Below are 27,145 nucleotides of genomic sequence, written 5' to 3' on the forward strand. Positions count from 1 at the left end.
CAACTTTTTATGCTAATACCACCAGGACATTCAGTCCAATGTTTGCATCAACGTTTCCACTACATCTACACTGGATTTCTCATTAATATGAAGTGAAACTTTGCAGGAAAAGGAGAAAAGAAGGTCTTGCTCTTTTGTTTTAAGGAGCTGACACTTTTTCTTTTTTTTTTATTGAAACGCATTGTACCTGTGCTAGCAATATCTCCCTGTGAGAGGGGAACCTAGATTATGTGGAGGCTCCCAGGCAAAATAAATGCATGGGGCCTTTCTGACAGATTTTTGATGTTATTATGTCTTCACGTTTCCCAGAGATATAATTATACAATGTACGTTTAAAAGTAGTCAAAACACATCTAATAGAACATAAAGTGTTTTTTCTTTGTTTATTTATTTTTATTTCTAATTATTTAAATGATCAGCCCTCAGGGGCCCTCTCCCAACGCGGGGCCCCAGGCAATGGTCTGCCCTGTCGCTACACCTCTGCCCGTAACACACAGCCGCTAACGTCTCACACGAATAATTCATTAAACTGCACGAATAATGAATAATAATGAATGCATCAACTGACAAATTAGCACCAGACTCAATAAACACATCAAAAATATTTTTAATAGAAACCTATTTAACGTGTTCCAGGGTCAAGTTTTCCTTTAAGTATGTTTTACAAATATATCTACTTCTCTTGAATATATTCCCTTAAGTATAAATAACTCCATTTTTAAAAGCAAATGGTTATTTTTGTTTAAACTCTAATACATTTCCCTAATCAGTTATTGCAATATTAAGCCTTTGGAAGCTTAACCGCTCTGGTGTGTTTTCATTTAAATTTTCGACCGTTATTTCTCGAATGTTCAGTCATCAAAACGGATCTTTACAGATGCGAATCGGTTCACAAAGAGCCGTTTGTTCTTAATCGACCAATCACTGGCCATGAGGAGTCGACTCAGGATTCCTAATTCATAGATTCAGAGAGTCGACTCTTTTCGGCATCAACGCGCGGCCTTATTGGCCGGAAAGCAAACGTACATGACATTGGTAAATAAGTGAATTATTTGTATTTAAATAAGGAAATATTGTTACAGTTTTACAATGACATAGCTGTCTAAATGTTGTTATAAGCCGACAAATAAGCCTTGCTACAGTACATTAGCCACCTAGCTAAAGCCTACCTGAAACTGTAAAGACGCCGTGTTTGAAGCTACACATTCATTTTGGTATTATTGGTGTTGGCTTGAAAGGAGTGATTAGATATTTTTTTTAAACTGGATTCTATTTAATTGTGTAAATATTTAATGGCTTAAAATCCTCCCAGAAACTGACAGGTTTTCAGTTTTCAATCATTTAGCTAGCAAGCTAGTGTTAGTTAACAATGAAGATCACTGAAGATTGCAGAGACTAAAGAAAGTTTCCTGTTAAACCAAAAAAAAAAAAAAAAAGTAGTCTAAACTTCATTATGTACATTTGATATAATATCAAACACTTTAAAATTGAACTTTTACTGTTTCTAACTTATATTCTCAGTATCCTTACTTTACTATTTAAGTGAGCATTGGACTATTGGTGTAATTCAGATCAGATGTTCTCACTTTTTTTTGCATCAAAGGTGCCCTATATTATAAATAATAATAATAATAATAATAATAATTATGAACAAAATCCACCTATTCAAATATTAATTCAATTCACTTTCATTTGTATAGCGCTTTTAACAATGGACATTGTCCCAAAGCAGCTTCCCGGAAAGAAATACATTCAGATTAAATCAGATCAAAATAAATTGTAAATATTAGGTCAGTTTTTTCATTGAGAATTTTCTTCCTGAACTTTCCACCACTAGAACTAGACAATATTTACAACATGCTGATATGTTTTTGATGTTTTGATGGAATAAACCCATTAAATTTAAGTGACCGGTCAAACTGGACTAAACAGCTATGCTTCACGGACAGGATTTTGCAAACCAAGGATTTATAAATACAGTTTCTATAGTTTTCTATTTACCTATTTGTTATTTTTAGAGTTGTAATATAACACAAGTAAGGTATGCGACACTTGGGGATACGTTTTATCCGTTTATATTTACATTTAATATTGTGGAACAACCACCAAGCATGTTAGTTCCTATTATTCATTGTTACAGCTGCTATAAACAGTTGTTTCTTCACCAGCCTCTCTTGGAGTTACTAAGACAAAAAAATAAATAAATAAATTCACTTCCTGAGAATCTGCAAAGGGCAAAGGTCTGACACTGGAGACTCCTTCCATAAATGTTGAACAAACGTCTTGACAGGAAGATCAACCTCATCAACAGTTTTTCTTTGTTAAGTAACAGTACATTTTTTAAAATCTGTTTATTATTAGGCTTAGATTAGTAGATTATTAATTTTAGATTATGTGGAGCATCACTATCGAAACTAAACTGTATTAAAACAAACGCACTGATATAAACCTGTCATTTGAATTCCAACCAGAAGTACTACTGGGATAGAAAATTAATCAACACCTACTGACCAAACCGAATCGAGAATTCAACATAGTCTATGTTACTTAGCTCTGAACTGGTTTAATCAAGTTTTGAAATGAGATTGAGAAATGCAAGAATTTTGAAAACGATTTTTAATCTAATCTACATAGAGTGATTTAATGCCAACTGCATGAGGAGTTTTTAAAAAGCGTAAAAGTGTAAACAAAATATATTAATATATATATATATATATATATATATATATATATATATATATATATCTGAACATGTGTTGCAGTCCCCAAGATGCAGAATAAAGAAAAAAACTTTTGCACAGCTCACTAACACCACTAGATGGAGGCACTGATATGGTCATTAAAAAATAATTGGCTGTGTGTCGGACATCGGGATCTAATGACACTAGACTTCAGATTATGTGATCAGCTCATTCAGAGTAAATAGTTGGTGTGGGTTAGATTTTTGACATGGCTTTTAGTTTGTCACATGTTTAAACACGTAGCTCTGTGGATTGGTTTAGGAAAGAATATGTGATGAATAAAAAGCCACACATGAGTTTTTAATAACTTTCTCATTTCAGTAAATGAGACGTTTTCATTTGCTACATCAACATTTCAGACAGCTGAAGTGTATTTTTCTTTTCCATGTGTATATACTTTACTCTAAGACCAGTACTATGTTTTAATTCAAATAAACTAATAAGTCCTAACTGATGAACTTTTATTCATGTCCTTGCAGGTGTGACTTTAAATGGCAGAAAATTTTCCACCCTTCAGCAGAACCGTCCTTCAGGTGAGTAGCAAAGCATCTTCAAGTAACCTTTCTTATTAACGCTAGACCTTTAAAATGCCCTGGCTGACTGAAAACCATACAGACTTATAAATAAAATCTTTCCGAGGTCAGCAAAGTTACTGGAAAGGCTCTTGCACCAGGGACAAGTTTTTTTAATGCTTCTGTAATGATCATCATTTTAATTTTTAAACTACTGACAGTGTTGCATTATTTATGAAGTCTCCTTAGAAGACTCTTAGAAAGAAAGGTTAAATCTAGATCCTTAATGAGGTCGTTGGTTTGTCCCTTTGGGGGAACTTAAAGGTTCTATGTAGGACATCTTCCTTTCTTTAGAAGTCCTGTGGAACCCAGAACCATTAGAGAGCATCATTCAGCACTTTTAACGTGCTGCTGCTGAATCCAGAGTATGGATTCACAAAAGTCATTCATTCATTCATCTTTAGTAAGAGTTTTTTCCTGGTCAGGGTCGTGGTGGATACGGAGCTTAAACCCCGGGAACACTGGGTGTGTGGTGGGAATACACCCCGAATGGGGAGCCAGTCCATCACAGGGCAATCCTTCAGATATAGGGGTAACTGAGCCTAGCTAATCCTCCTGCGGCATGTTTTTTGGAGGTGATATGAAATCAGAGAACCCGAAGGAAATCCACACGGACACAGAGAGACCACGTGAAACTCCAAACAGACCGTAACCCGAGCTCAGGATCGAACCATGCTGTACTGTATAATAAGTGCTTTAAGGGACAGTTCGTACAATTTAATTTACCACAATCTAATTTAAAAACCCCAGCGTGCAGCTCCAGGGTCCCCGGTTCGATCCTGAGCTCGGATTTCTGCCTCCACGGAGTGTTGCACGTTCTCCCTGTGACTGGGTTCTCCAGTTTCCTCCCACCTCCCAATAAAACATGGCAGGTGATCACTTTAAATTTAGGTGAGAATGTGTGTGTGTGTGTGTGTGTGTGTGAAGGGGCCCTGTGATGCACTGGCATCCCATTGAGTGTGTATTCCCACCTCGCCCCCAGTGTTCCTGGGATCAGCACCGGATCCACCTCCACCCTGACTGGGGATAAAGCCCTGAATGAATAACCACCAGCTAACACTTCACCCCCAGGCCACTTCTCTTCTCCTGAATATTCTCCTCAGGGCTCTGGGTGTCTTCTGTCCTCTTCACCAATAATGCTGCATGATTATGTGATTGCGCCTGCACTTCAAATCAGATTTTGGTTCTTTGATTTTGCTCTAAGAACTCGGTCCTCACGAACTCGTTCAATACCAGACTAACTCGGTTAACTACATCCGCTCTGGTTTTTCCTCTCGGTGTGTCACCGATACGCCCGAAGGTTGGAGGGGGAAAAAAAAAAAAAAAAAAAAGGAAAGGAAAAGAAAAGGCCCACGTGCTCCAGGCTGTTGGACGCTGTTGTCTCAGATACGGTTTCCTCGCGCACAACCGTACAGCGGACCGACGTCACTGGTTGTCAGCTTTTGGCTCGCGCGCGCGCCTGCATCCACCGCCGTGCTAAGCAGTACGCCAGGAGAGCAGCGCGCGTCGGGGCTATGAGCGGGGCGTGCGGTTTTGACATGCGGTGTGTACGCCGTTTCGCCGTTTCCACGCGCGCCCTTCGCCCAGAGATGTGCGTGCGCCCGCACCCGCACGCGCGGCCGCGTGCTGCCCCGGTTTCTTGCGTAAGAACGACACGCGGGAAAGACGAGCCGTGAAAACGCTGGAGACGCGCGCACACAGGACACACACACACACACACACACACACACACATTCCGCCGGAATGACGACTTGTGACGGAGGTCCCCGTGCGTCCGCGCGGCGCTCGTAAAACACACACAAACACACACACACACGCAAACACACACACACACACACCCCGCCTCGTTTGGCTCCGTTGGATTTCGCACGCGATCATCATGCCGGTGCGGCGGGGTCACGTCGCGCCGCAAAACACCTTCCTGGGGATCATTATCCGCAAATTCGAGGGTCAGAGTAAGTGTTTCCGTTACCGAGCAGCGGGATTGTCGCTCAGTCGGGGTCATGCGGTGCACAGATGACCTCTAATCTGTACTGATCGTGTCATTTAAGAAATATTTGTGTGTCATATTTTCGGGTCAGAGTGAAGCTGCGGCTTTCCAGACTCGTTTATTTATCTGATTGTTTCCCATGCTTTCATCCACATGCTTTACTGTATCACGCTGTGTGTTTGAAGATTGTTTGACTCCTGCTGTATTGATTCTGCGTTTATTTTACTGTTTACAAACGTAACCACGCGCACACGGCGCTAACGCAAACCCCCGCGTTCACTGGCGCAAAATATCACTCTAGCTATAATGTACTGATATACTGACCATTCAGCACTCTGCACATTTAAACCCATTCTGCTGTTTTCCTTTCGTTTGCATAATCTGCATGCACGTGACCTAATTAGCCTGATAATAAGGTAGCTCATATTATTATAGGTTAATAATGAATGCAAAGAATGAATGAATGAACATTAATGAATGTTTTTATTTAAAAAAAAACAAACAAACAAACACCATGGTGTTTACATCTGCTCCTTGCCTGTCTAGAGTCTGTGGAAAGTTATTATCTACTAAAGGAAATGCATTTAAAACGCACTTAAATCCAATCACAAGAGGTCTGAGACGCTTTATAGTCAATCTCTGACGATCGCACAACTTTACACACATTGTGGCATTAATGAGACTTTTTTTGTTTATGCATTTATGTGTGTGTGTGTGTGTGTGTGTGCATTAAAAACAAGCAATGCATCAAAGACAAATATTAGATTCATTATTTATTGTTAAAGCACCGGTATGATATCATGGTGCATTAATTGGTTTGTGCTTTATATAAGTACCCATAGTTGTGGTTGTGCTTTTTTATTATTAAAATAATGAGGTGTGTCTCTAAGGTTACCTGAAAACCACACTTAAGCATTTATTTCCATAGATGGTTAATTTGATTTATTATTTGATTAAATGCACATGTATAAAAAAAAATGGGTGCTGGAATATGGATGTGGACGTTAATGCGCAGGGTTAATAGGGTTCAGGATCTTATCAAAGACTGTTAATTCTCATCACTTCATCATCACTAGACTCTTAACACTTCTTTCTTCCTGTCTGCCTCCACAGATAAGAAGTTTGTGATAGCAAATGCGCGCGTGCAAAACTGCGCCATCATCTTCTGCAACGACGGCTTCTGCGAAATGACGGGCTTCTCACGGCCGGACATCATGCAGAAGCCGTGCACGTGCGACTTCCTGCACGGCCAGCTGACCAAACGGCACGCCGTCGCGCAGATAGCGCAGGCCCTGCTCGGCTCAGAGGAGAGGAAAGTGGAGATCACGTACCACCGCAAGGATGGTAAGTGCATGAGTGCTTAGTGCGCGTGTCTATCTTTAGACCAACAGCCATTCGGGGATTTATGAATGAACTGAATGACTGTGTTGTTCAGAAATTTGTTTGTTTGACTGGACAAGAGCTAAAAGATCTATATTCTACACTACTCACACTTCCTATGTGTTTTGCAAAAAAAAAAAAAAAAAGAAGATACAGTGAATAAAATACATATTTTCCTTGTTAAACACACTTTAGGGGTCTAAAATCTACAACATTTTATGTGACATTTTAGATGTTGTGTCCATAATTATGTTACAGTCATAACACTAACATGGCTTAACATTGCCAGTGTAACTAATTCAGATATCCTTTCAGGTATTCTTTAAGCATTTTAATGAGGCATGTCCAAGTTTTACTGTTTTGAATGTGGGTATATTCAAATCCGTCTCCGAAGCAGGGGACAGGTGTGATTTTAAAAAAAAAAAAAAAAAAAAAAAAAAGAGGGTGATAGGGAGGGCAAATATTGTCCCTGACCTCTGCTTCTGTGTCACTGCTGGATTATAATGATAATTATTGTTATTCTTGCAGAAATAAGGAATATCAGCAGTAACGTATAGCATAATACAGCCTCCTATAAATTCTGCATATAACCGACAGGAAAGAGGACGAGACAGAGAGAGAAACAGATATAGATAGATAGATAGATAGATAGATAGATAGATAGTGACGAATGGACTGTAGGTAGGTAGAAGCGTTTGTCCCAGCTTGGCTACTGACAGCAGCACACATGGGGGGTGGGGATTTCAAAGCTCCCGGAGATGACCTCGAAGCCATCGCATGTTTCTGACAAATGAGAATAGAGAGGATTGTGTAAGAAAAGCAGCGTGACCCGAGCGAGGTCTAAATAAAAAGCTTCTCCGCGTGCATGTGTGTCTAAGTATATGTGCAAACCCATAAAGCAGAGTCACTGTGTTATGGAAAGTCACACCTGTGGTAATTAACACATGTCCGTCAGTGTCGACGGTGTCAGGTGGCACAGCGGTGGCTGAAGGTCAGGGCAGGGCCGTGCCAACACCGGCTCACCCAGACGGCCACAGCTCATGAGTCAGCGCTCGAATGAATGAACTGATGCCATAATCAGGTGCGGAATGGAGGGAGCTGATGAATGAGAAAGGGATGTGTGCCATCTGTTCTAATCGGACATTATTCTCCCTGTTGTCCCAACAGGCTGTGCGCTGTTTAGTGTCAGAAAATTGATATAAATGACTTATTTCTTGAACTCAGTGATGAACCCGGTGACATTTAAGTCACTATTTTATAATATCTGCGTAGAAAAGGCAGTGTACAGATTATATTTTGGAGGCCATGGCATTTGAAGAAACACTGAAAAAGGAGGCTGTATTTGTAATGACGAGGATGATGATGATAATGTTCACCTTTCTCAATCCAAAGATTGCTTTACAGAAACCAGAAAACTGAAACTTTATGCCCAACTTACAGATGCTTATATAAAAATACATAAATAAATATGATGAGAAAGAAGGAAGGTGAAGGCATTTCTTTTTCTTTTTTGTCCTCCACTGACACCGCTCGTTTTAAATGTACTCCTATGGGAAGTGGCTGCAAGGTGCGCAGAATGTAGGCACTTTTAAAAAGTGCTGCTGCAGCCATTTTTTTGGTCACTGCAGAGCTTCTAAAGTCGAAAAAAGTTTAACTTTTTAGGAAAGCTCTGAGAGACGTCAAGCGCTTTTTTTAACCTCCCGACCGGTCAGGTCGCAAGTTGGGGAACAAGCGAGGAAAAACAAAATGGAGGACAGAGTCTTGTTAGTGAGAAAATATGAGATTATGTTGAATACAAGTACCAATATTCCAATGATGCAATGTAGCTAAAAAATAACGTGTGTATTTTTGTGATATTCACTCGTACGCAATGTGACCTCCCACATTAACTGTGTCCACATACAGTCAAGTGGTGCAAGCAGCTCAAATTCTCTCGATTTTCTGCTTCCAAAGCTACAGTGAAGGCAAACAGTCTTCTCATTGCCAGTTACACCAATTTTTATTTCTTCTGCATTACTACTAATGATAAATCTCATCTAGATAGCAAGCTAGGCTAGTCGGTTTAGCCGATAGGACTGGTAAGACAGTGAGTGTCACGTGATATGCTGTTTTCATATTATAATGTGATCCAGCCAGAGCTTTTTCTGCCACGTATTCATTTTAATAGAAAGGTTTGGACATCTAGAATCTAAGCACGTCCATAGTTTTATGTCCCAAATATAATAATGGCAGGTGGTGGCAGGAATGCGGTAGATTCAGTACTGACATAAATGTGTGACACAGCGTAATAGCACCCAAGGGTAGCATGAAAGTAAAAAAAATGGAGGGGGCCAAGGACTGATCCCTGGGGAACACCACTGAGCTACAGTAGCACTGACAGCACTGTGGCTGAGATTAGATCTAAACCAGGAACCAGGCAAAAGTTAATAACACCAAAACCCAGAGCTTCAGCTAATTAATGCCAAAGTTTCTGGGTAAGAAGACTTTTCGTCTTCTGTATACAATGTTTAGAAACAGAAAGAGAGAAAGTATGTACTGTTTCAACATTTATAACAAAACTATGCAGCCAGACATGTGACGATATAAATATTTTCCATCATGGTAATTGCCTAAGCATGCGTCCCAGTTTATAGTAGTAATTTTATAAAAACTACTGTGTCACTGGGCAGCATTTCAACTAGAAAAGGAACCACAGCAGGTATCACATTGAGGAGTTCTCAGTAAGAGTTCTGTCTGTCATGTTCTTGTGGGAGCCTTGTCTGCTGAACAGAATTATAGGATTGTATTAGTCAAGAAAGATACATGTGATGTGCTCAAATTAGGCCCAAATAAGGTACCCTAGATGACAGCTGTCTTATGGTGCCTTCAAAATGTGACAGGCTTTATCTTTATACCATGCAAATGCTAACCAGAAGTGCTGTCTGCCTGGACTGCTGCCTCCCAAACAGAACAGATGGCTAGTGACAATATTTTGAAGCATGCTTAAAAATATTTTATGTACTATATCGTGGAATATTGTGTTTATTGACACATGGCTACAACCAAGTGTGACAAGCATAACTAGTTTGGGGCTAGAGGTGGACAATATGATGAAAATAACTTATTATACTTCAAGTCATTTCTAGGAGGCGCGATATGTATCACGATGTGTAGGTTTGCTCAGACTGGAAGCAAAACAGTGCAGGAATTAAAATAAATGTTGAAAAACTAAATTTCATGATAATTCAATGTCTAGAAAAAATGTTAACACTTAAGATGAGGAAATATAAATTTTAAAGGTTTTAAAAAAATATAAAACGTAACATTAACTCAGCTGGTTATTAAAATAAAAATGATATAGAAACAGCTATGAAAGATACCCCTGGCATCACAGAAAAGTTTACTGTGAAATTTCTATATATCAATATTATATCTGGAATATAGTCTCGCAGGACAGACCTCTAGTGAAGCTAGAGAGCCTCGTACATTTCGTCAATAAGTGTAACCAAGAATCAACTCCTTACACAGAAAGATGTCATTTGACTGACATGGAAGACGATCAATCACAGACCCTTTCCCACAGATTCCACGCAAGATTCGCATGTTTATTCTAGCACCATTAACTGCTTCAAACAAAACGTTTTACTAACTTTTAGACAGGATTCCATGAAGTTTTGTCTTTTCTTGCTGAAACATTCGCTCTGTCGCAGAGTTTGGAAACTGCTGGAAGCTGGAATAAAGCAGTGTGTATAGACAGAAGTATGGAGAGCCAGTGAGACTGTGAAGAGCCACTCTGAAGCTCGTGGCCAGAAAAGTGTACAAAAGGTATCAGAGGCTCGATATCCTGTAGTTAGGGTGTCTGAGGCTGAGACTAACTGGAACAAGGTCTTTCTATAATGTGTAACTCATGCAAAACAACACCTTGAGGCACCTCATCTGCTTTTTTTTTTTTTTTTTTTTTTTTTTTTTTTTAATTATTTAGGTCTCCTACCTGCAAAATAGCACCTCTCGGGAATTAAAATAAATCTACAGGCTTTTCACTGTCGTTCTGTAAATATCACTAAAGTTTAAGAAGTCTCTGTTTGGTTTAAAAAGGTTGCCAGCTTTAGATAAATATGAAAAATATTCCCAAACTGGAGACTCCATTGATTTGTATCAGATGCTGAACTGAGAGAATCTGCTTATTACATCTATTGCACCTAGAACTCCACCCCGAGGCACTCCTCACACCATCTAACTACTTCTCTAAGGACTCCCTGCTATTTACAAAACAACAATTCTCAGTAGTCCAGAGAAATCGCCAGGCTTTCCACTGTTGCTTCCTACTGATCCAGCAGCCAAACACACCTTACCCTACACCCTGCTATCTTAACTGCAAAATAATGCTATTTAGTAGCAAAAAGAAATTGCTACGCTTTCCAATTTTTTTTCCTAATTGTCACAGAAATGTAAGTTGTTGGCTCCCAGACTCAGTAAAATGCTTAAAATGGCCAGCCAGTAGGCTAGAGACAAATGGCGATAGTATCGGATGGATATCAAGTTATCAGTGTCTGTCAGAAAACATAGTATCTGCAGCTTTAAGAAATTTAGCCTATTTTGTCATCCTGTTCAGACCTTAGCCGCTGGTGTTATCTGATTTTTGAGTCCTGAGCAGATCAACAAAACATCAAACAGATAACACTGTGCTAAACTTCCACGCCTGAAAACATGAAATGAAGAAATTGAAACACCTTAGTTACAGCTAATAACTCATTAATGTCCCTACTTGAGTATTGCAGGCATCCCTGACCTTATTAATGGTAATTAATAAAAATAAAAAACTGACTAAATGTTAATGTTAGCGACTAACAGCTTCAGTCGAGTTCCGGTATTTTATTTTATTTTATATATATATTTTTTGCTTTAATGATGTCACATATATTTGGCCACACCCCCTTCTTTTGCCCCGAGTCAGTAATACACTGCTCACACACACTGGTTTAGCTTATACCCCTCCAAAGCCATGAGTGATACTATCGACAGTCAGCGATGGTTAGGGGACACGATAGGCCTGGGATGATTGAAACAGTATCGGGAACCACATATAGAGTCCAACTGTCGTGATGGCTATCGAGTCATACGATTTAAATGTGTGTTGGAAGATGTGATGCCTGCAGCTTTAGGATCAACAAAAATAAAGTGTGCTGTATCTCGTAATATGTGTTTCCTTTTCACAAGGTTGGTATCCTATACGACCTTTAATAACCTGCTGCCTGGCTTCAGAGCGGAGCATCAAAACATCCTTCTCTGATGTGTCTTAGCGTCCCTTGTCTGTGCTGCCAAACAGATAAAGCCATAAATGCCATTAAGTTTATTTACAGTCCTGACCTCAGTTTTGCAGCATTCTTGACCTTATTAACGGGTAATTAAGCAAAAAAAAACTCTGACTAAACGCTAATGCTAACAACTAGCAGCTACAGCGACTCATAACCAGCTCCCAGTATTTTCCTGCTGTAATGATATTACATGTACACAACACGTCTTACATATATCTGGCCGCGCCCCTTCTTTCCCGCTCTTCATAGCCACAGGCCATAGTTAGGGGGTGCAATAAAACGATGTCAATATCGCAAGCCTAGGACATGATTGCACACAATCTCACAATTTAAAAAACCGCATATTTAAAACTGTCAAAAAAACAGAAACATAACATTTTCTCGATGCTACTGAGCCTCGTGTTAGATCCTGAACTAATCAGATGTACTTTCTTGTTAATCTTTATTGGCTCCCAGACCCATAAAACGCAGAACACCAAAGCGACAGCTGTCAAAAATGGAGATTTCTTGGAAACAAATGCACACACACACACACACGCACACACACACACACACACACCCACACACCTTAATTGGTATTCTGCCCCGAAGATGATTGGCACATACGCTGGGCTTTATTTAGAATTTATAGTACTGCAGAGAGTGCAGTTATATCAGCAGCTTTATTTCCCAACTGCTGGCCAAAACCTCTCGGCAAAGCATACCGTTTAACAGAAACGCAATTACCTTTCATTACTAGGGAATATTATAATGTTAGCTATTCACACTGTGGCGTCGCTTTATGCAGAGCCTGGGAACAATGTCATATTGAATAGCGCATGTGCTTTAAATGAGAGAATCACGAATCGTGGCTTTTGTCCCCTGAACAGAATTACATCCGCCTCCATTACAAGGCACACGATGATAAAAATATGAAATCCTTTTCCCAGCTTTTGCTCCTTTGATTTAAAATCCTTCCATCATCCCTTATGGGAATTATCTCAGTTCTTTTCTTAAACTTATTGTTTGTAGTCCTTGAGGGTTTTGTCTTGTTTAAATCTCTCGAAATGCAGAATATCATCACAGAATAGCAGTACAGTTTCAACTGGAGTCATTATCCAAATTTATTCGTTTCATCTTTCCGTATCAATGCTAGTTTTTTAGTATGCATGCTTAAGGTCTGTGAACTCGCTTCCTCGGTCTCTGTAAATGACCCGGATTGCTTTTTTGTTTGCTTCTGAATAAAAAAGTGTGAACAAGGGAGATCCCGGATACTATAACAAATCTGATACAGTATCCAGGTCACGCAGCCCGACAACCCGTTTGCATGATTAATGAGGTTTATTCACAAGCACATTAAGCCACCAGTTAGAAGGCTGCTCAGAGGCTCAGACGCCTGTCGTGACATGTGATTGGCTAAAAGGCTACGCACAGCTGTGATGCTGCTGTTCACACAGAGAGCTGAGAGAAGCGTGTGATGACTGGATCATAAAAATGGCTTTTTATAAAGTGCTTAGCAGGTGTGAGAGCCAATGCATATAATTTAGCACTTTAGATTCCAGCAGCGTGTCAGTGTGTAGATGACTGACTGTGTGTGTGTGTGTGTGTGTGTGTGTGTGTGTGTGTGTGTGTGTGTGTGTGTGTGGTGCAACTTACAAGGTCTTATCCTGACACACGCCACTGTCTAACTCAATAATTCATTATTTGTGATCTCGGTTTCTCTTTAGCAGCGCGCACAGCACATAAACAGAGCCCGTGTAATTGCTCACATTCACAGTTTCTTTTGCACTTCAGTTAATTCAGTAATTTTCCCGCTCCTTTTCTTTCACCTCCATCTTTGGAAGTTGTTTAACATTTTTTGGAAGGAGTCTCCAGTGTCAGCACTTAACAATCAGAGCTGTAACAGTCAGAGGTGAAGCTGTAACTTTTAGGTTTTCCACGTTAGTCTTCAGAAGAGAGGAGTTTACGCTTTCTGGTTTCTTGGTAACATGACAACAAGAGGAAGTGAGAGAAAGACTTACAAACTTAAATGCCTTTAAACAAAAGTGGTGTGTGTAAGAGGGGTATAATAACGATACTTTGTTAAACAGCACATTTTTAAAATCTGTTTATTAATAGTATTAGATTATGTGGAACTTCTGCTATACAAATCCCTGTGTATGAGCTGTTACTATAGAAACAATAATGCATTAGAACGAGTGCATTAATATTAACCTGTCATTCATGTTACAGCTGGAACTACCTGTGCTGTTATACGAAAATAATGCACACCTTCTGACCGATCAGATTTGAGAATTCAACCGCTCTGTGGTATAAAAATCATACAGTGCGCTGTAGGCTAAACATTTTGGCTGCTACCGTTTTTCATCGGTACTTTAAAAAAAAAAGAAAAAAAGGCTGGACAGGCCACGCCCACAAGCAACAAGAGTAGTAGTCATTACACGCCCACAAGCAAAAATACAAATGACTTCAATCAGTGTTTTGTATTGTATTATATAAAATTAGCATTTTATATACAAATTACTATTACCATAGTAACAGTTTCTCTATTATTTTGACAAATAAGCTGTAGATGATAAAAGGTGAAATCCTGAAATGACATTCAGTGATTAGCAAAGCTGCAGCGCTGCAATTAGCTACAGAAAGTCTGAGATGAGAACATAATGTAAACCAGTAAAAACTTCTCTGTCTCTGGCCCTGTGGGCAGTGACACCTCCTCCCCGAGGAGACCACAGTGTCCTCAGAGAGAGAGAAAGTGCAAGAGACATCGTGTGTGTGTGTGTGTGTGTGTGTGTGTGTGTGTGTGTGTTAACTGGTGACTCAGAAAGGAATGTATTTATAGCTCGTGTGCTGCTCTTGGCAGGTGTAAACTTGAAAGAAGCTCCATAGCTCAATTCCTCTCTCTCTCTCTCTTTCGCTTTCTCTCTCTCTCTCTCTCTCTCTCTCTCTCTCTCGTTCCGAGACACATGCTGCGCAAATAAACTGTTAACACAACAGTAAAGCTGCAGCGAGCTGCCCCAGCACAAACAAAGCTCTCACATCACCAGAGCATTTTCAGTCTTTAGTACCAGTTAGTAGGGCTCAGTTATGATCAGACACAATGCCGCTGTGGCTGTTTGCGAGACCCTCATACACACAGTCAGGGGGAATTTCCATCCATCTGTTCCTCCTAACCCACCTGTCCCCTGTGCTTTATTACTCAGTTAGCGATTGGCTATCGGAATAAGCAGTTCCCTGATAATGATACTATCAAATGTGTCCGGGTTCAACCTGTGAATCATGCTGCACGATCTGTTACCTACTTTTTATGAAATTATGCAGAAAGGTGTATTTCTGCACTAAAAATAGCTAAAGGCTTTTCACTGTTATACCTGAAAGTAATGATCTGAAAAATGGATCTGCAAAACACAGTTTTCTAAAGCATCTTCAAAGTTATAGCATTCTAGCTGACCTGGAAACATCTTTAAACATAACAAACGGCACCTTTAAAAAACAAAGAGACAAACATTCACAGAGTGATGGAGATTGAGTCAGCGGGTGAATAAATGAGCGAGTGACTGTGTGAATGACTAAATGAGCGAGTAAGTAACTGAGTGAGCGAAGGAATGAGTGAATGAGGGAGTAAATGAGTGAGAGAGTAAATGAGTGAGTGACCAACTCGGTCAGTGAATGAGTGAGTAAAAGAGTTTGATTAAATGAGTGACTGAGTGGTTAGTAAGTGAGTGGCTGAGTGAATGAATGAGTCATTGTATGAGTGAATGAGTGAACAACTCAGTGAGTGAGTGACTGTCTGACTGAATGAGGGACTAAATGAATGAATGAGTGAGTCAATGAGTGACTCAGTGAGAGAGTGAGTGAATGTGCACTGCAGGTACTCTGCTGACAGGGAAACAGTGGATTAGATGCAGATTGGAACTACACACAAACACCCACACACAGGCGTACACTCACACACTGTAACACGCACACACACACACACACACACACACACACACACACACTGTAACACACACACACACCACAGCCTGAGCTCAGTTTAATTTCGGAACCTGCAGTCAGTCAGAGTGCTTATTACTGCCTGCCTGACATCTACACTGTGTGTGTGTGTGTGTGTGTGTGTGTGTGTGTGTGTGAGAGAGAGAGAGAGACAGTGAGAGAGAGAGTGTCCTTTCTCACTGTTCTAGTGCACTTCTTCTGACCTGTCATACCAATGCTGTCCCTCAGAGCCCTCAGAGTGGGAGTGTGTGTGATTTGTGTTTCGAATTTTCTTAGAAGAAAAGAGGGATCACAAATGATGAATTACTTACTTAATTATTGTATATGATGGTTACGTTTGCGAACAACCGAAATATCTCCGAAACAACATATTAATTGTTGTGTAATTTTGTGTTCAGAGATGTAGGAAAATAAAGCCAAAAGGTAAAATTTTGCAATTATAAGCAAAATAGCAAAATGGTGAATAAAGATGCTAAAAATGTCAAATGTTTATAGCGGACCCAAACAATAAGTAGTATTCTGAACCTATTGGCTTTGACGTGAAACAGTCTTTCTATTTAGCGTTGATTCTAAAAGTATTATTTTTGATATGTTAACCATTTGTGATGCTGGTGACCTACTTGTGGCCCGTCTTGACCTTGATATCTGACCTGCGTCTCGTATAACAGCTAACATAATCTCACAGATGGTGAAAGTGAGTCTCGGTAAGAGGAGAGCTCCATTGTCTTATTGTGGATATTGCTGTTCTAAAAACAGCCTCCTGATTAAACTTTTAGGGGTTGTCGAGTTGCTCGTGTAGGTCGGTCTAGGGGGGTTCTCTTGCTGGTGGAAGCCCTGTTTTGTTCTCCTGAAGGAGAGAAAAGAGGAGAAACAACCCGTAAAAATGAGAAGGATAATTCTGAGTGTGGAAGAGTGGGTGTGGTTACTGACACAAGTAGGTGCCTGATTGGTTAATATGTTTTGTTAGTGCAGCCTGGCTCGACATTTCATCCGGGTTAGTGGTTGTTGTTGTTGTTGTTGTTGTTGTTGTTGTTGTTGTTGTGTGATGGTATTCCTGTCGAATTATACAAACGATAAATTATACAAGCAGGAGGCACTGTTGCAGGAATAATTAGCAACACAGTGTTGTGAGGAAGCCAAATTACTGTTACCAAATAGTTGATTATTTTCCTATAACAGAACATCCTCAAGTGTTTTATGCCTTTTATACCACAGCATTGTTTTTTTGTTACAATTTGTTACATATTAAATGAAGAATGCCATGCCATACTTTTAATCTGTTTATAGTTACATTTAATGTTGTGGAACGTCGACAAAACAAGTGAGCACTTACGCTGTAGCAGCTATAAACAGTCGTTCCCTCACCAGCCTCAATCAGACAAAAAGCACCTACATTCCAGCTTTAGCTCCTACTGTTACAAAGCACTGACACTGGAGACTCCTTCCACTCATGTTAAATAAACAGAAAACTTCTCCACAGCAATGGTTACTCAAGTTTTTAATCCGTTCACGTGGCCCGTCCACCATACAGGTCCCTGTGTAAGTCGTTACTATAGAAACAATAACACATTACAATGAGTGCATTAATATAAACCTGCGATTTGTCTTCCAGCTGAAACTGCAGTCAGAACTGCTGTTATTGAATATGAATCAACACCTTCTGACCAATCAGAATCGAGAATTCAACAGCGTCAATATAATAACATCATGGTATGCTTTTAGTCATGTGATATATTTTTTCCACCAATAAGGGTTTCCTACCTCTATTGATTCCTCATCATTTCCTGTGTGAATAATTGATTTTGCCATTCTCTTAACAAATTTTTGCTTGCATCATTAAGCCTTCATTATGGTAGAAGCGCGCGTGTGTGTGTGTGTGTGTGTGTGTGTGTGCGCGTGTGTGTTATGCTTTAATACCGCATTCAGTAGGCTATTTAATGCACTAATACCAGCACCAGCACAGCATGAAATTTAAGGATCTAAAGCAATTATTCAGCCCCATGGAGCTAAGCTCTTAAGCTTCTCTTCTACTCACACTGTACTCTCTCTCTCTCACACACACACACACACACACACACACACACACACACACACTCACTCATTCACTCATACATACACTCTGTCTCACGCTAACACACCCATAGAACAAATCCTAATGCATATAACAAATCTGTTTTAGTCCTGTATGTATATAGAGACGTGTATAAAAGTGAATTCCACATAACAGTTTGTTGAGTGAGTACCAAACAAATTGTGATGATTTATCTGGCTACAATGTCATATCCTGTAGGGTTTCATTTCAGCATGTTTTAGCATTCCATCACAGCTAGCTAGAGTGCTATTATTAGGCTAGCCTTGTAATCTGAAATGAACTGAAACTCCAAAATACTTAAACTCCTCTGCCAGAAGGCACGAAGGGAGCATCCCAGTATTTTCCAGAAGAGAACCAAGAACTCACACAGCAACAGATATTAAACCTTATTATATTCACCTCTGACTGTGTTTCTATATTAATGCTTATGTTACAAGTCAAGTAGCTTCTTACAGATGCTGTACAAATCCTACACGTGTTTCATTAGATTATACGTCGATGTGTGTAGGCTGTGTACACACACCTCCTATATATGCACACACTCCACCAAGGATTCCCTGTCCTGTTTCCTAACTGCTGTTCAGCTCAAATAACAAATCTGCAGTGGAATTAGACTTGACATTGCCTTGTTCTCTGTAAGCATCATATCCCGAAAATACAGGAAGATATTAGACTACTGATTCATCTCTCCTACAGTGTGCACACACACACACACACATATATACACACACCCTTACAAAAACAATCCCATGCCAGGAGATGATGGAGAAAGAGCAGTGTAAAGGAACAGATGGAAACATGAAATGAGACACTTCTATCTAGGTTGTTAAAAGAAGTGTGATGAAAAGAATTGTGTTTTTCAACCAGAGTCTGAAGGGAAAGCTTAAAGAACAGAATTATTTGTTACTTTATTGCTTATAAAGAACAGCTCTGGTAAGAATTTCTCTCATGTCTCTCTCCTCTGAAGAGCTTTATTGTTAAATTGTAGGTTAACGGTTGCAGTTTATGTTTTATACCACAGTGTGGTTGAATTCTCGAATCTGATTTGTCAGAAGATGTGCGTTATTTTTCGTATGACAGCACACAGTAGCACAGTAGCTCACAGTAGTCCTGCCATAACATGAACATAGGTTAATATTAAAGCGATAAGATGACGAGCTGCTTTTTCTTTATACAGAGAGAGAAGGAGAGAGAGGGAGAGAGGGAATGACTGTTTATTACAGCTATAATGTAAGTGATAACAGGAACTAACTTGTCTCTGAGACGTTCCACAATATTACATCTAACTATAAACTGTTAAAAAGTGTGTCGTGTTGTTCATTAATGAAAAACATTGTAATTGTATCAGCCAAAGGAGAACAAAAGAGGCTGGTGAGGGAACGACTGTTTATAGCTGCTATAATGTAAGTGATAACAGGAACTCACTTGTTTCATGAATGTTCCACAACATTAAATGTGACTGTAAATGGATAAAAAGTATGACTTGTCATGTATTTAATAGAAAAAAAAATAGGCTTGGAAAATTGCTGTGGTGTAAGAGGAGTAAAACACTTTGCAGCATGCTGTTATTGGAAAATAATCAACTTTGCAGCAGTAACAGTAACGCTGCCCTGTAGGCCACATCATACCATCTCGTTGTTGATTATTTTCCTATAACAGCACGCCCCCAAGTGTTTTATTCCTTATGGCATGTATTTAAAGTGTTTACTGAGTTCAACAGGTGTCCTTAGACTTTTGAGTTTCCTGTTCTATTCTCAGTACAGGGAAATGAGTCAAAATCCTTATTTGCAGTAATCACTCATACAGAAAAATGGAAATACGGGAAAACGCTGGAATATTCTTTGAAATTATTCGATTTTTTCTTCATTTGCCCTTTATCATGATCTTGAGGTTAAGAATATTGGTGAAACTTGAACCTGAAGTAATGTTACACCGAGCCGCTTGCCATGAGAGCACACTCAATCCCACGATGACGACAGAAAAACTCTTCCGTTTATTTCGCTCTTGGATTTTCCCATCTTCTAACCTCTCGGCTGCAGAGAAACTGGACGTTAGTTGGGGGAACCTCCCTCCATGTCTCTCCCTGTGGATGATCTTTGGACGGTGTTTTCTGCAGGATGTATGGTGTTGTGGAGGAGCACTGACAGTGATGTAGTGCAGGGCCTGATGCTGCACATATCTGCCCCTCTCACTACATTCATCATCCAGAGTCAGGGAGAGAGATGAGCTGGATTAGTGCGTTGCTGTAAATACTGAGCTCTACACTCGGACCATATTGTCGCATGTGCATACAAAAATCACAGTGCTTTGTGTGTGTGATGTACACAGTTTATCTAAAAAACTGACACACTAGAAGGCGTTTCTGTGTACTGTGAAACATCAACATGTAAGCCATATTGAAAAAAGACATGCAATTCAAATGATTCAGTTTGAAAGCTATAGACAGACACAGGCCTACCATGATAAAATCAGATTTGGCTCACTTTATGTTCTGGTTTTGCTCTGTTACAAATGTCATAGGTTTGTGCATATGGCAGTAATATAATACTATATAATATTATTATATAATAATAATATTAATAATAGTGTAATATAAGTACATATGCACAGTAAATCTTTTGCTTTAGTCTAATACATTTAAAACCATTACACTTGTTTTGGAAATAGCTATAATACATAAGGAATAAAACACTTGAGGACATTCTGTTATTGGAAAATAATCCACACATGGTGCTGTGATGAAGTGGAGTTACTGTTACCACCCTGAAGTGATCATTTTCCTATAACTGCACATCCCAAAGTGTTTTATTCCTCTTTTACCACAGTAATTTTTCCAATATTCATTTTTCTCGCCTTCCAACCTGCGCCCTGATTGGTCAGGAGGTAAAACAACTAAACAAAACCAACAGCAGAACAAAAACAAACACTTCACCCAGAGGTAATCAATCTGAGGGAAGGAACTGACCATTTCAGACCTGACAACCTTTACACGTTTTGAGTAGGAGCTCCACGTTCTAACAACAGAACACAAAAATACGGCAAAAGAGCAGTCTTCTTTTTCCCCCGTAATAAATGCGTCAGATGAGACAATCGACATACGAATCAGGAATGACTGACTTTTGTGAAGGTGTTTAAAAGATGCACTGGCGACGAGCTTTCGCTTTCTGTCACAGTAAATAGTTCATTTTTTTGGGATTTAGTTTATTAATTTTGAAATAAATACTATCGGTGTACGTCCAACTTAACTATAATTACAGAAGTGGACAAATTTGTTGGTACCTTTACAGTTCTTTGAAACAATGATTCATTGCTCCTGATAAGTGATTAAACCAAAAGCAATACTCTCATATATACCTGCCTGCCCATAGTTTGTGATAGATTAAACCAATAAAATTGTGAAGAGAAATGACTTATTGTTTATTTTACCAAGATAATCTAAAACAGCCTGGACAGATTTCTTGGTACCCCTAAAAAAGATTAGAGATCATTGCATTCTAATCATGTTTCAAACTAAATGTTTAACCTTAATTAGTGTCACAGGTGTCTTCAATCTTTGTAACAGCCAATCAGCCTATTTAAAGAGAGCAAACGTGCCACTGTGTAGGTTGGTATCATTGTGTGCATCACGCTGCACATGGACCGCAGAAAGCAAAGGAGAGAGTTGTCTGAGGCGCTGAGAAAAAAAAGTGTAGATAGCCATCTTAATGGTAAAGGCTATAAGACCATCTCCAAGCAGTTTGATGTTCCTGTGATTACAGTTGCAAATATTATTAAAAAGTATAAGGTCCACGGGATTGTAGCCAACCTCCCAGGACGTGGCCGCAAGAAGGAATGCAACACCAGGTTGAGCAGAAGGATTGTGCGGATGGTAGACAAAGAGCCAAGGAAAACATCCAAAGCCATTCAGGCTGAACTCCAAGGTCAAGGTACGTCACTATCTGATCGAACCATCCGTCGCATTTTAAACAACAATGGGCTCCATGGAAGAAGACCCAGGAGAACACCACTACTGAAAGAAAAACATTAAAAATCCAGACTGGAATTTGCTAAAATGCGTGTTGATAAGCCACAAAGTTTCTGAGAGAATGTCCTTTGGACTGACGAAACAAAACTAGAGCTTTTTGGCAAGTCACACCAGCTGTATGTTCACAGATAGAAAAAAGAAGCTTTCAAAGAAAAGAACACCATACCTACTGTGAAACATGGAGGGGGCTCAGTCATGTTTTGGAGCTGCTTTGCTGCGTCTGGCACAGGGGGCCTTGAATCTGTGCAGGGCATAATGAAGGCTCAAGACTGTCGAGGCATCCTGGAGAGAAACATACTGCCCAGTGTCAGAAAGCACTCAAGAATGGCTAGGAAAAAACTTTGGACTGTTCTTAAATGGTCCTCTATGAGCCCTGAGCTTAATCCTATTGAACATCTGTGGAAAGATCTGGGAAAGGGCCAAAATACCTGTTACCCGATGCAGAAGTCTCCTTGTAAACTACCGCGATTGCTTGCTGGCAGTGATTATTAGGGATGCCAACAAAACATATCATCCAAAAAATATTCTAAAACTGTGCTTTTGGTTTTCAGCCAAAAGAGAAAAAAGGCTGAAAATTTTGACAATGAAGGCAAATCTAACACTTTACAAATAATTTTAATGCTATTTATAATTGGACAGTGATATAAAACGCTTTGTTTGCTTTGCTCTCCTGCGAAGGTCAGAAACCATTCATGCTTTCACGAGGGACATTAGACAAGTGATTTGTAAAAGAATTATATCAAAATGTACTGTTGTGTTTTTTGGAAGAAAAAAAAAAAAACTGGGGAAAAAGTTTGAATACATCTGGCTGAACTTTTTTAAACTGTGGAAAGCAGTGTTTTTTAAAAAGTGGTCACATTCCAGTCGCTTCCTGCAGGATTACATGGAAGAAGTGCGCTGGCGGCTGAGGAAAAAGCCAGCACATTGATCGTGTTTGACCAATCAATGCGCAGCACTCCTTCTAGCTCCACCCCCATGACGCTATTTGGTGCTCATGGCAACTGGGGAAGCAAGAGAATCAAATTCAGTACAGGTGGAAATAACAGCAAAATGTCAGACGGAAAAGGGTTATAATAACGTCGATCTGATGATCACACGGGAAAAAAACTTGCACACGAATCTGTAGATTGTATTTCTGCTGGGGATTTGATTCATCATCCAAACATATTATTGCCACAACGATAAACAGATGGCTGCTGTGTGGTGCAGGTGTGTGCGTTTGTGTGTGTGGAAATGCAGATGATGATCGCTTCAGCTATGTGGGATTGTCATTGGTTTGTTTGTGTGTGTGTGTGTGTGTGTGTGTGTGTATGTGTATGTGTGCGTGTGCGAGTGTGTTTGCCCCTGACAAAAATAGCTCAGTTTGACAGTGAAGCTAACAGCGCATTGGACAAGGGAGAACAGTCTGTGCTATATTTAAACACACACACTTATACACACACACACACACACACACACACACACACACACACACACACACACACACCCCTATTCTCTCCTGCCTGTTTCTGTAGCTTTTATGCGTTTTTAATTGTGGAGAATTTAATTATATTTGTGGAGTCCCCGTCCCCCCAACACTCCATATATTCAGGTGTGTACACAAACACACACACACACACACAGACACACAGACACACACACAAAACAGCTGTTCATTTCCACTTCCACACACTTGAGCTGAATCATGTCATGCTGAATAGTGACAGGGTAATTAGATGCCCCGTGTATGTGTGTGTGTGTGTGTCATCCATTCACATGCTAACGACTCGCTCACACGGCAGCCACCAGTGAACGTGATGATGAATGAGACGACAGGTCAGCAGCTGCAGAGTGTAAGAAAACACACCGAGTTTCCCACTGGACCTTCTTTACACTAGCGTGAGGAGCAGATACACAGCGTGATAACATGCTGATGGAAAACTTTAACGCGGGGTCATCTGTAAAATAGCGTTGATGCAGATAAAATGTGACTAAGACGGCACGGTGAGCAGAGCGGGTTTATGTACGGCGCAAAAAAAAAAAAAAACTCACAGGAGCCACAAAAACACACGACACGTTTTCCTCAAGGGCGAAGTTGCCCTTTAGTTGCCATGGTTACTTTACTGTCATGGTCTCCAGAGAGAGCAGTCAAAATCAGTAATCCTGAGATACACACACACACACACACACACACACACACACACGCACGCAAAAACATGTACTGCGTAGACATACACATGTGCACACACATACATACAAACATCTGGACACACCCAACTGCGTGCACACACACACACACCCACACACACACACAAATATGGACAAACACAAATGCACAAGTGCACATACATATATAAACACGTGGACACGCACAAGAGCACAATCACACAATCACACACACAAACATTCAGACACACTAGTGCACACATAATCATGCAGACACACACACATCAGCATGTGGACACACACAATTGCACTTGCACTTACACACATATGTAGGCACTCAAGTGTGTGTGCGCACACACACTTGACTCAGTGTAATATTACTTCGCAAAATTACTCATAGCTGGAGAAATCAGTATCAGCACAGTGTGTGTGTGTGTGTGTGTGTGTGCGCGTGTGTGTATGATAGTGGAGATATTGAGTTAGATATTGAACTGAAAGCAGTGTTGTGTGTAAAATCCATCATGTATCATCATGCGACTCCTCGTGCATTCAGTCTGGATGAGTTTCCATCACGACTCGCATCTTCTCATGCTGCGTATTTACCATAAAACCTGTTAACACACACTAGTTTTACACGAGGAGCAGGAGGGAATTTCATCCTTTACAGTGCCTCCACTGACTTTATTTTATTTAACTTCAGCATTGTCAGTGTGTTTTTAAATTTATAAATCTCACATTTTACATGATTTCTGTTCAAAAGCTCCGTTCTGTCATGTTAGAGCTATTTCTTAGTGACATCTTGTTGCTGATGACACTAATGACACCTTTAGCATTGACATAGATTTATTTCCCACCACTTCAGCTGCCTGTGCTTAAAGTCTCGAATGGTTTTGACCAGTGCTACATGAGTACGTTGAAATACATTTAGTAATAATGAAATAATTGATGCTTTGGAACATTTAGTTATGAATACATCATTGCTCTTCTGTATTCTCTGTATTCCCATTAGAAGGAAAAAGCAAAGAAAGTCAAATAAAAGAAGGCGTGCAAACCACAGGCTGGTTAAATGTTAAATCGGCCATTACAATGACGGCTACAGAATAAAGTTTCATTTTATATTCACATTGGACGTGATGATTTTAGTTTTGTAGAATTCTATTCATGAGCCAGTAATGTTATTGTATCATGATGTGTGCGATGTGTTGAAAGCTTTTTTTTTTTTTTTTTTAACTAAGGAGACGAATATTGTATCACACACGTCACTAGTTTGTGAAACATTATCGATGGCTTGTGCTCTGTGGAAGGCTAATGTGAATGATTTGAATTTTCCTCCTCCAGGTTCTGACTTCCTGTGCAACACCCACATCATCCCCGTGAAGAACGAAGAGGGCGTGGTCATGATGTTCATCCTGAGCTTTGACTACATCCTGGACGACGGGAGCATGGACTCGCTGGAGCGCATCAACCATATGTCGCCGTCCAGACCCCAACACAGTGAGGCTAATAACTAACTAACACACACACACACACACACACACAGTCTGTCTGCTACTGTCTCCTACTGTACACCACAAGAGCATTAAAACAGGCACTTTCTGGAAACTGTAGCATGAACGGAGTAAAAGAAACACTGGGGGAACCTAGAAGAGAGAATAGGAGAGAAGAGAGGAGGAGGAGAGAAAAGGAGTGGATAGGAGAGAAGACAGGAGAGGAGAAAAGAAAAGTATATGAGAAAAAGGAAAGGAAGAGAAGTGGAGATGAGAGGATAGAAGTAGAGGAAAGAAGTGAAGAAAGAGTGGATAGAAGAGAAGAGACTTTCTCATAAATGACCTCTATAAGATAGATATGAAGAAAATCCCCGCGTCTGAGGGGAAAAAGAAATCGGATGACTTGCAGTGTGCAGTGTGTGTGTGTGTGTGTGTGTGTGAGAGAGAGAGAGAGAGAGAGAGAGAGAGGGGCCATAGCTGTATTCTCCAAGCAGCCCAGGAAGTCAAATGGGGGTCAATATTTATGCACCTCAGGGCCAGATAACACATACCACGTCTCTGTGCCTTATTGTGCAGTAATGCAGCTCCACACTCAGCAGTAGATACACACTGTGTCTCCATTACAAAGTCATATTTCACACATATAAATCCCAATTAATAGCCCATGCAAATCTGTCCACAGGTATCATAGCAACAGAGAGGTTTTGAAGTGTGTGTGTGTGTGCGCGTGTGTGTGTGTGTGTGTGACCAGTTAGGAAGGAGCTATATGCCAAATAGTTTGCATTGCCAAAGCAGTGGTGGTGACAGAATTATTAGTTATTCTGCAGTGAATCAAATCAGTGCATCTATGCATCTATCAACATCTCTCTCTCTCTCTCTCCCCCCTCTTCCACTCTAAACACCCCAGAAGAAGCTTTGAAGTAGAAAAGTAAAGGTTCACATCTTCTTAGATGTCAGAAATGTATTTTCAGTAACCCTGTTAGTGACACGTGGCCTCTGAGTCTGAGGAGGAAGAATTAAAGGAAGTTCCCAAAAAACAGATGCAGGTCCTGTGGGAGGCTCAGGGCTTGCGTTTGATCCGGGATATAAATAGACCTGTTTGGCCAGTGATTTAATTAATGCTGGCATGGGATTTAAACACTGAGTGGGGATAGAGAGGGGTTGAAAAGAGAGAGATGGAGAGGGATGAATGGAGAGGACAAAAGAGGAAGGAGAGAGGAGGCAACATTGATATTGGGATAGAATGATGGAGGAGGAGTATGATCGAGAGAGAAGGATGGAGAGGAGATTTGAAAAGGTAGAGACAGGAGAGAAAAAGATGGAGGAGGGAGGGATGGGGAGAAAAGGATGAGAGGAATGAGAAGAGAATGAGAAGAGAGAGAAAAAGAAAGGCAGAGAGAAGAACAGGATTGGAGGAGAGAAACGAGAGGGCTGTGTGTACACAA

The 27,145-nt window shown here is 40.1% G+C and overlaps 1 protein-coding gene across 3 annotated transcripts in view; it reads left to right on the forward strand.

Moving 5' to 3' along the window:
• The first annotated feature begins 945 nt into the window (after nt 1–945).
• The window catches only part of kcnh7 (potassium channel, voltage gated eag related subfamily H, member 7), a 59,385-nt gene continuing 33,185 nt past the window's right edge, over nt 946–27,145 (forward strand). For 2 of the 3 annotated variants that reach the window (XM_053230473.1, XM_053230478.1), the window contains exons 1-3: nt 4,279–5,268; nt 6,417–6,647; nt 25,552–25,707. In XM_053230473.1, coding sequence (XP_053086448.1) covers nt 5,193–5,268; nt 6,417–6,647; nt 25,552–25,707 — 463 coding nt within the window. In that variant the 5' untranslated portion in view covers nt 4,279–5,192. Of the gene's footprint in view, nt 1,036–3,220; nt 3,275–4,278; nt 5,269–6,416; nt 6,648–25,551; nt 25,708–27,145 lie in introns of those variants that run through there. The other variant, XM_053230485.1, reaches the window with a different exon arrangement.

Source organism: Pangasianodon hypophthalmus, chromosome 2, assembly GCF_027358585.1.
Source record: "Pangasianodon hypophthalmus isolate fPanHyp1 chromosome 2, fPanHyp1.pri, whole genome shotgun sequence".
NCBI lineage: Eukaryota > Metazoa > Chordata > Actinopteri > Siluriformes > Pangasiidae > Pangasianodon > Pangasianodon hypophthalmus.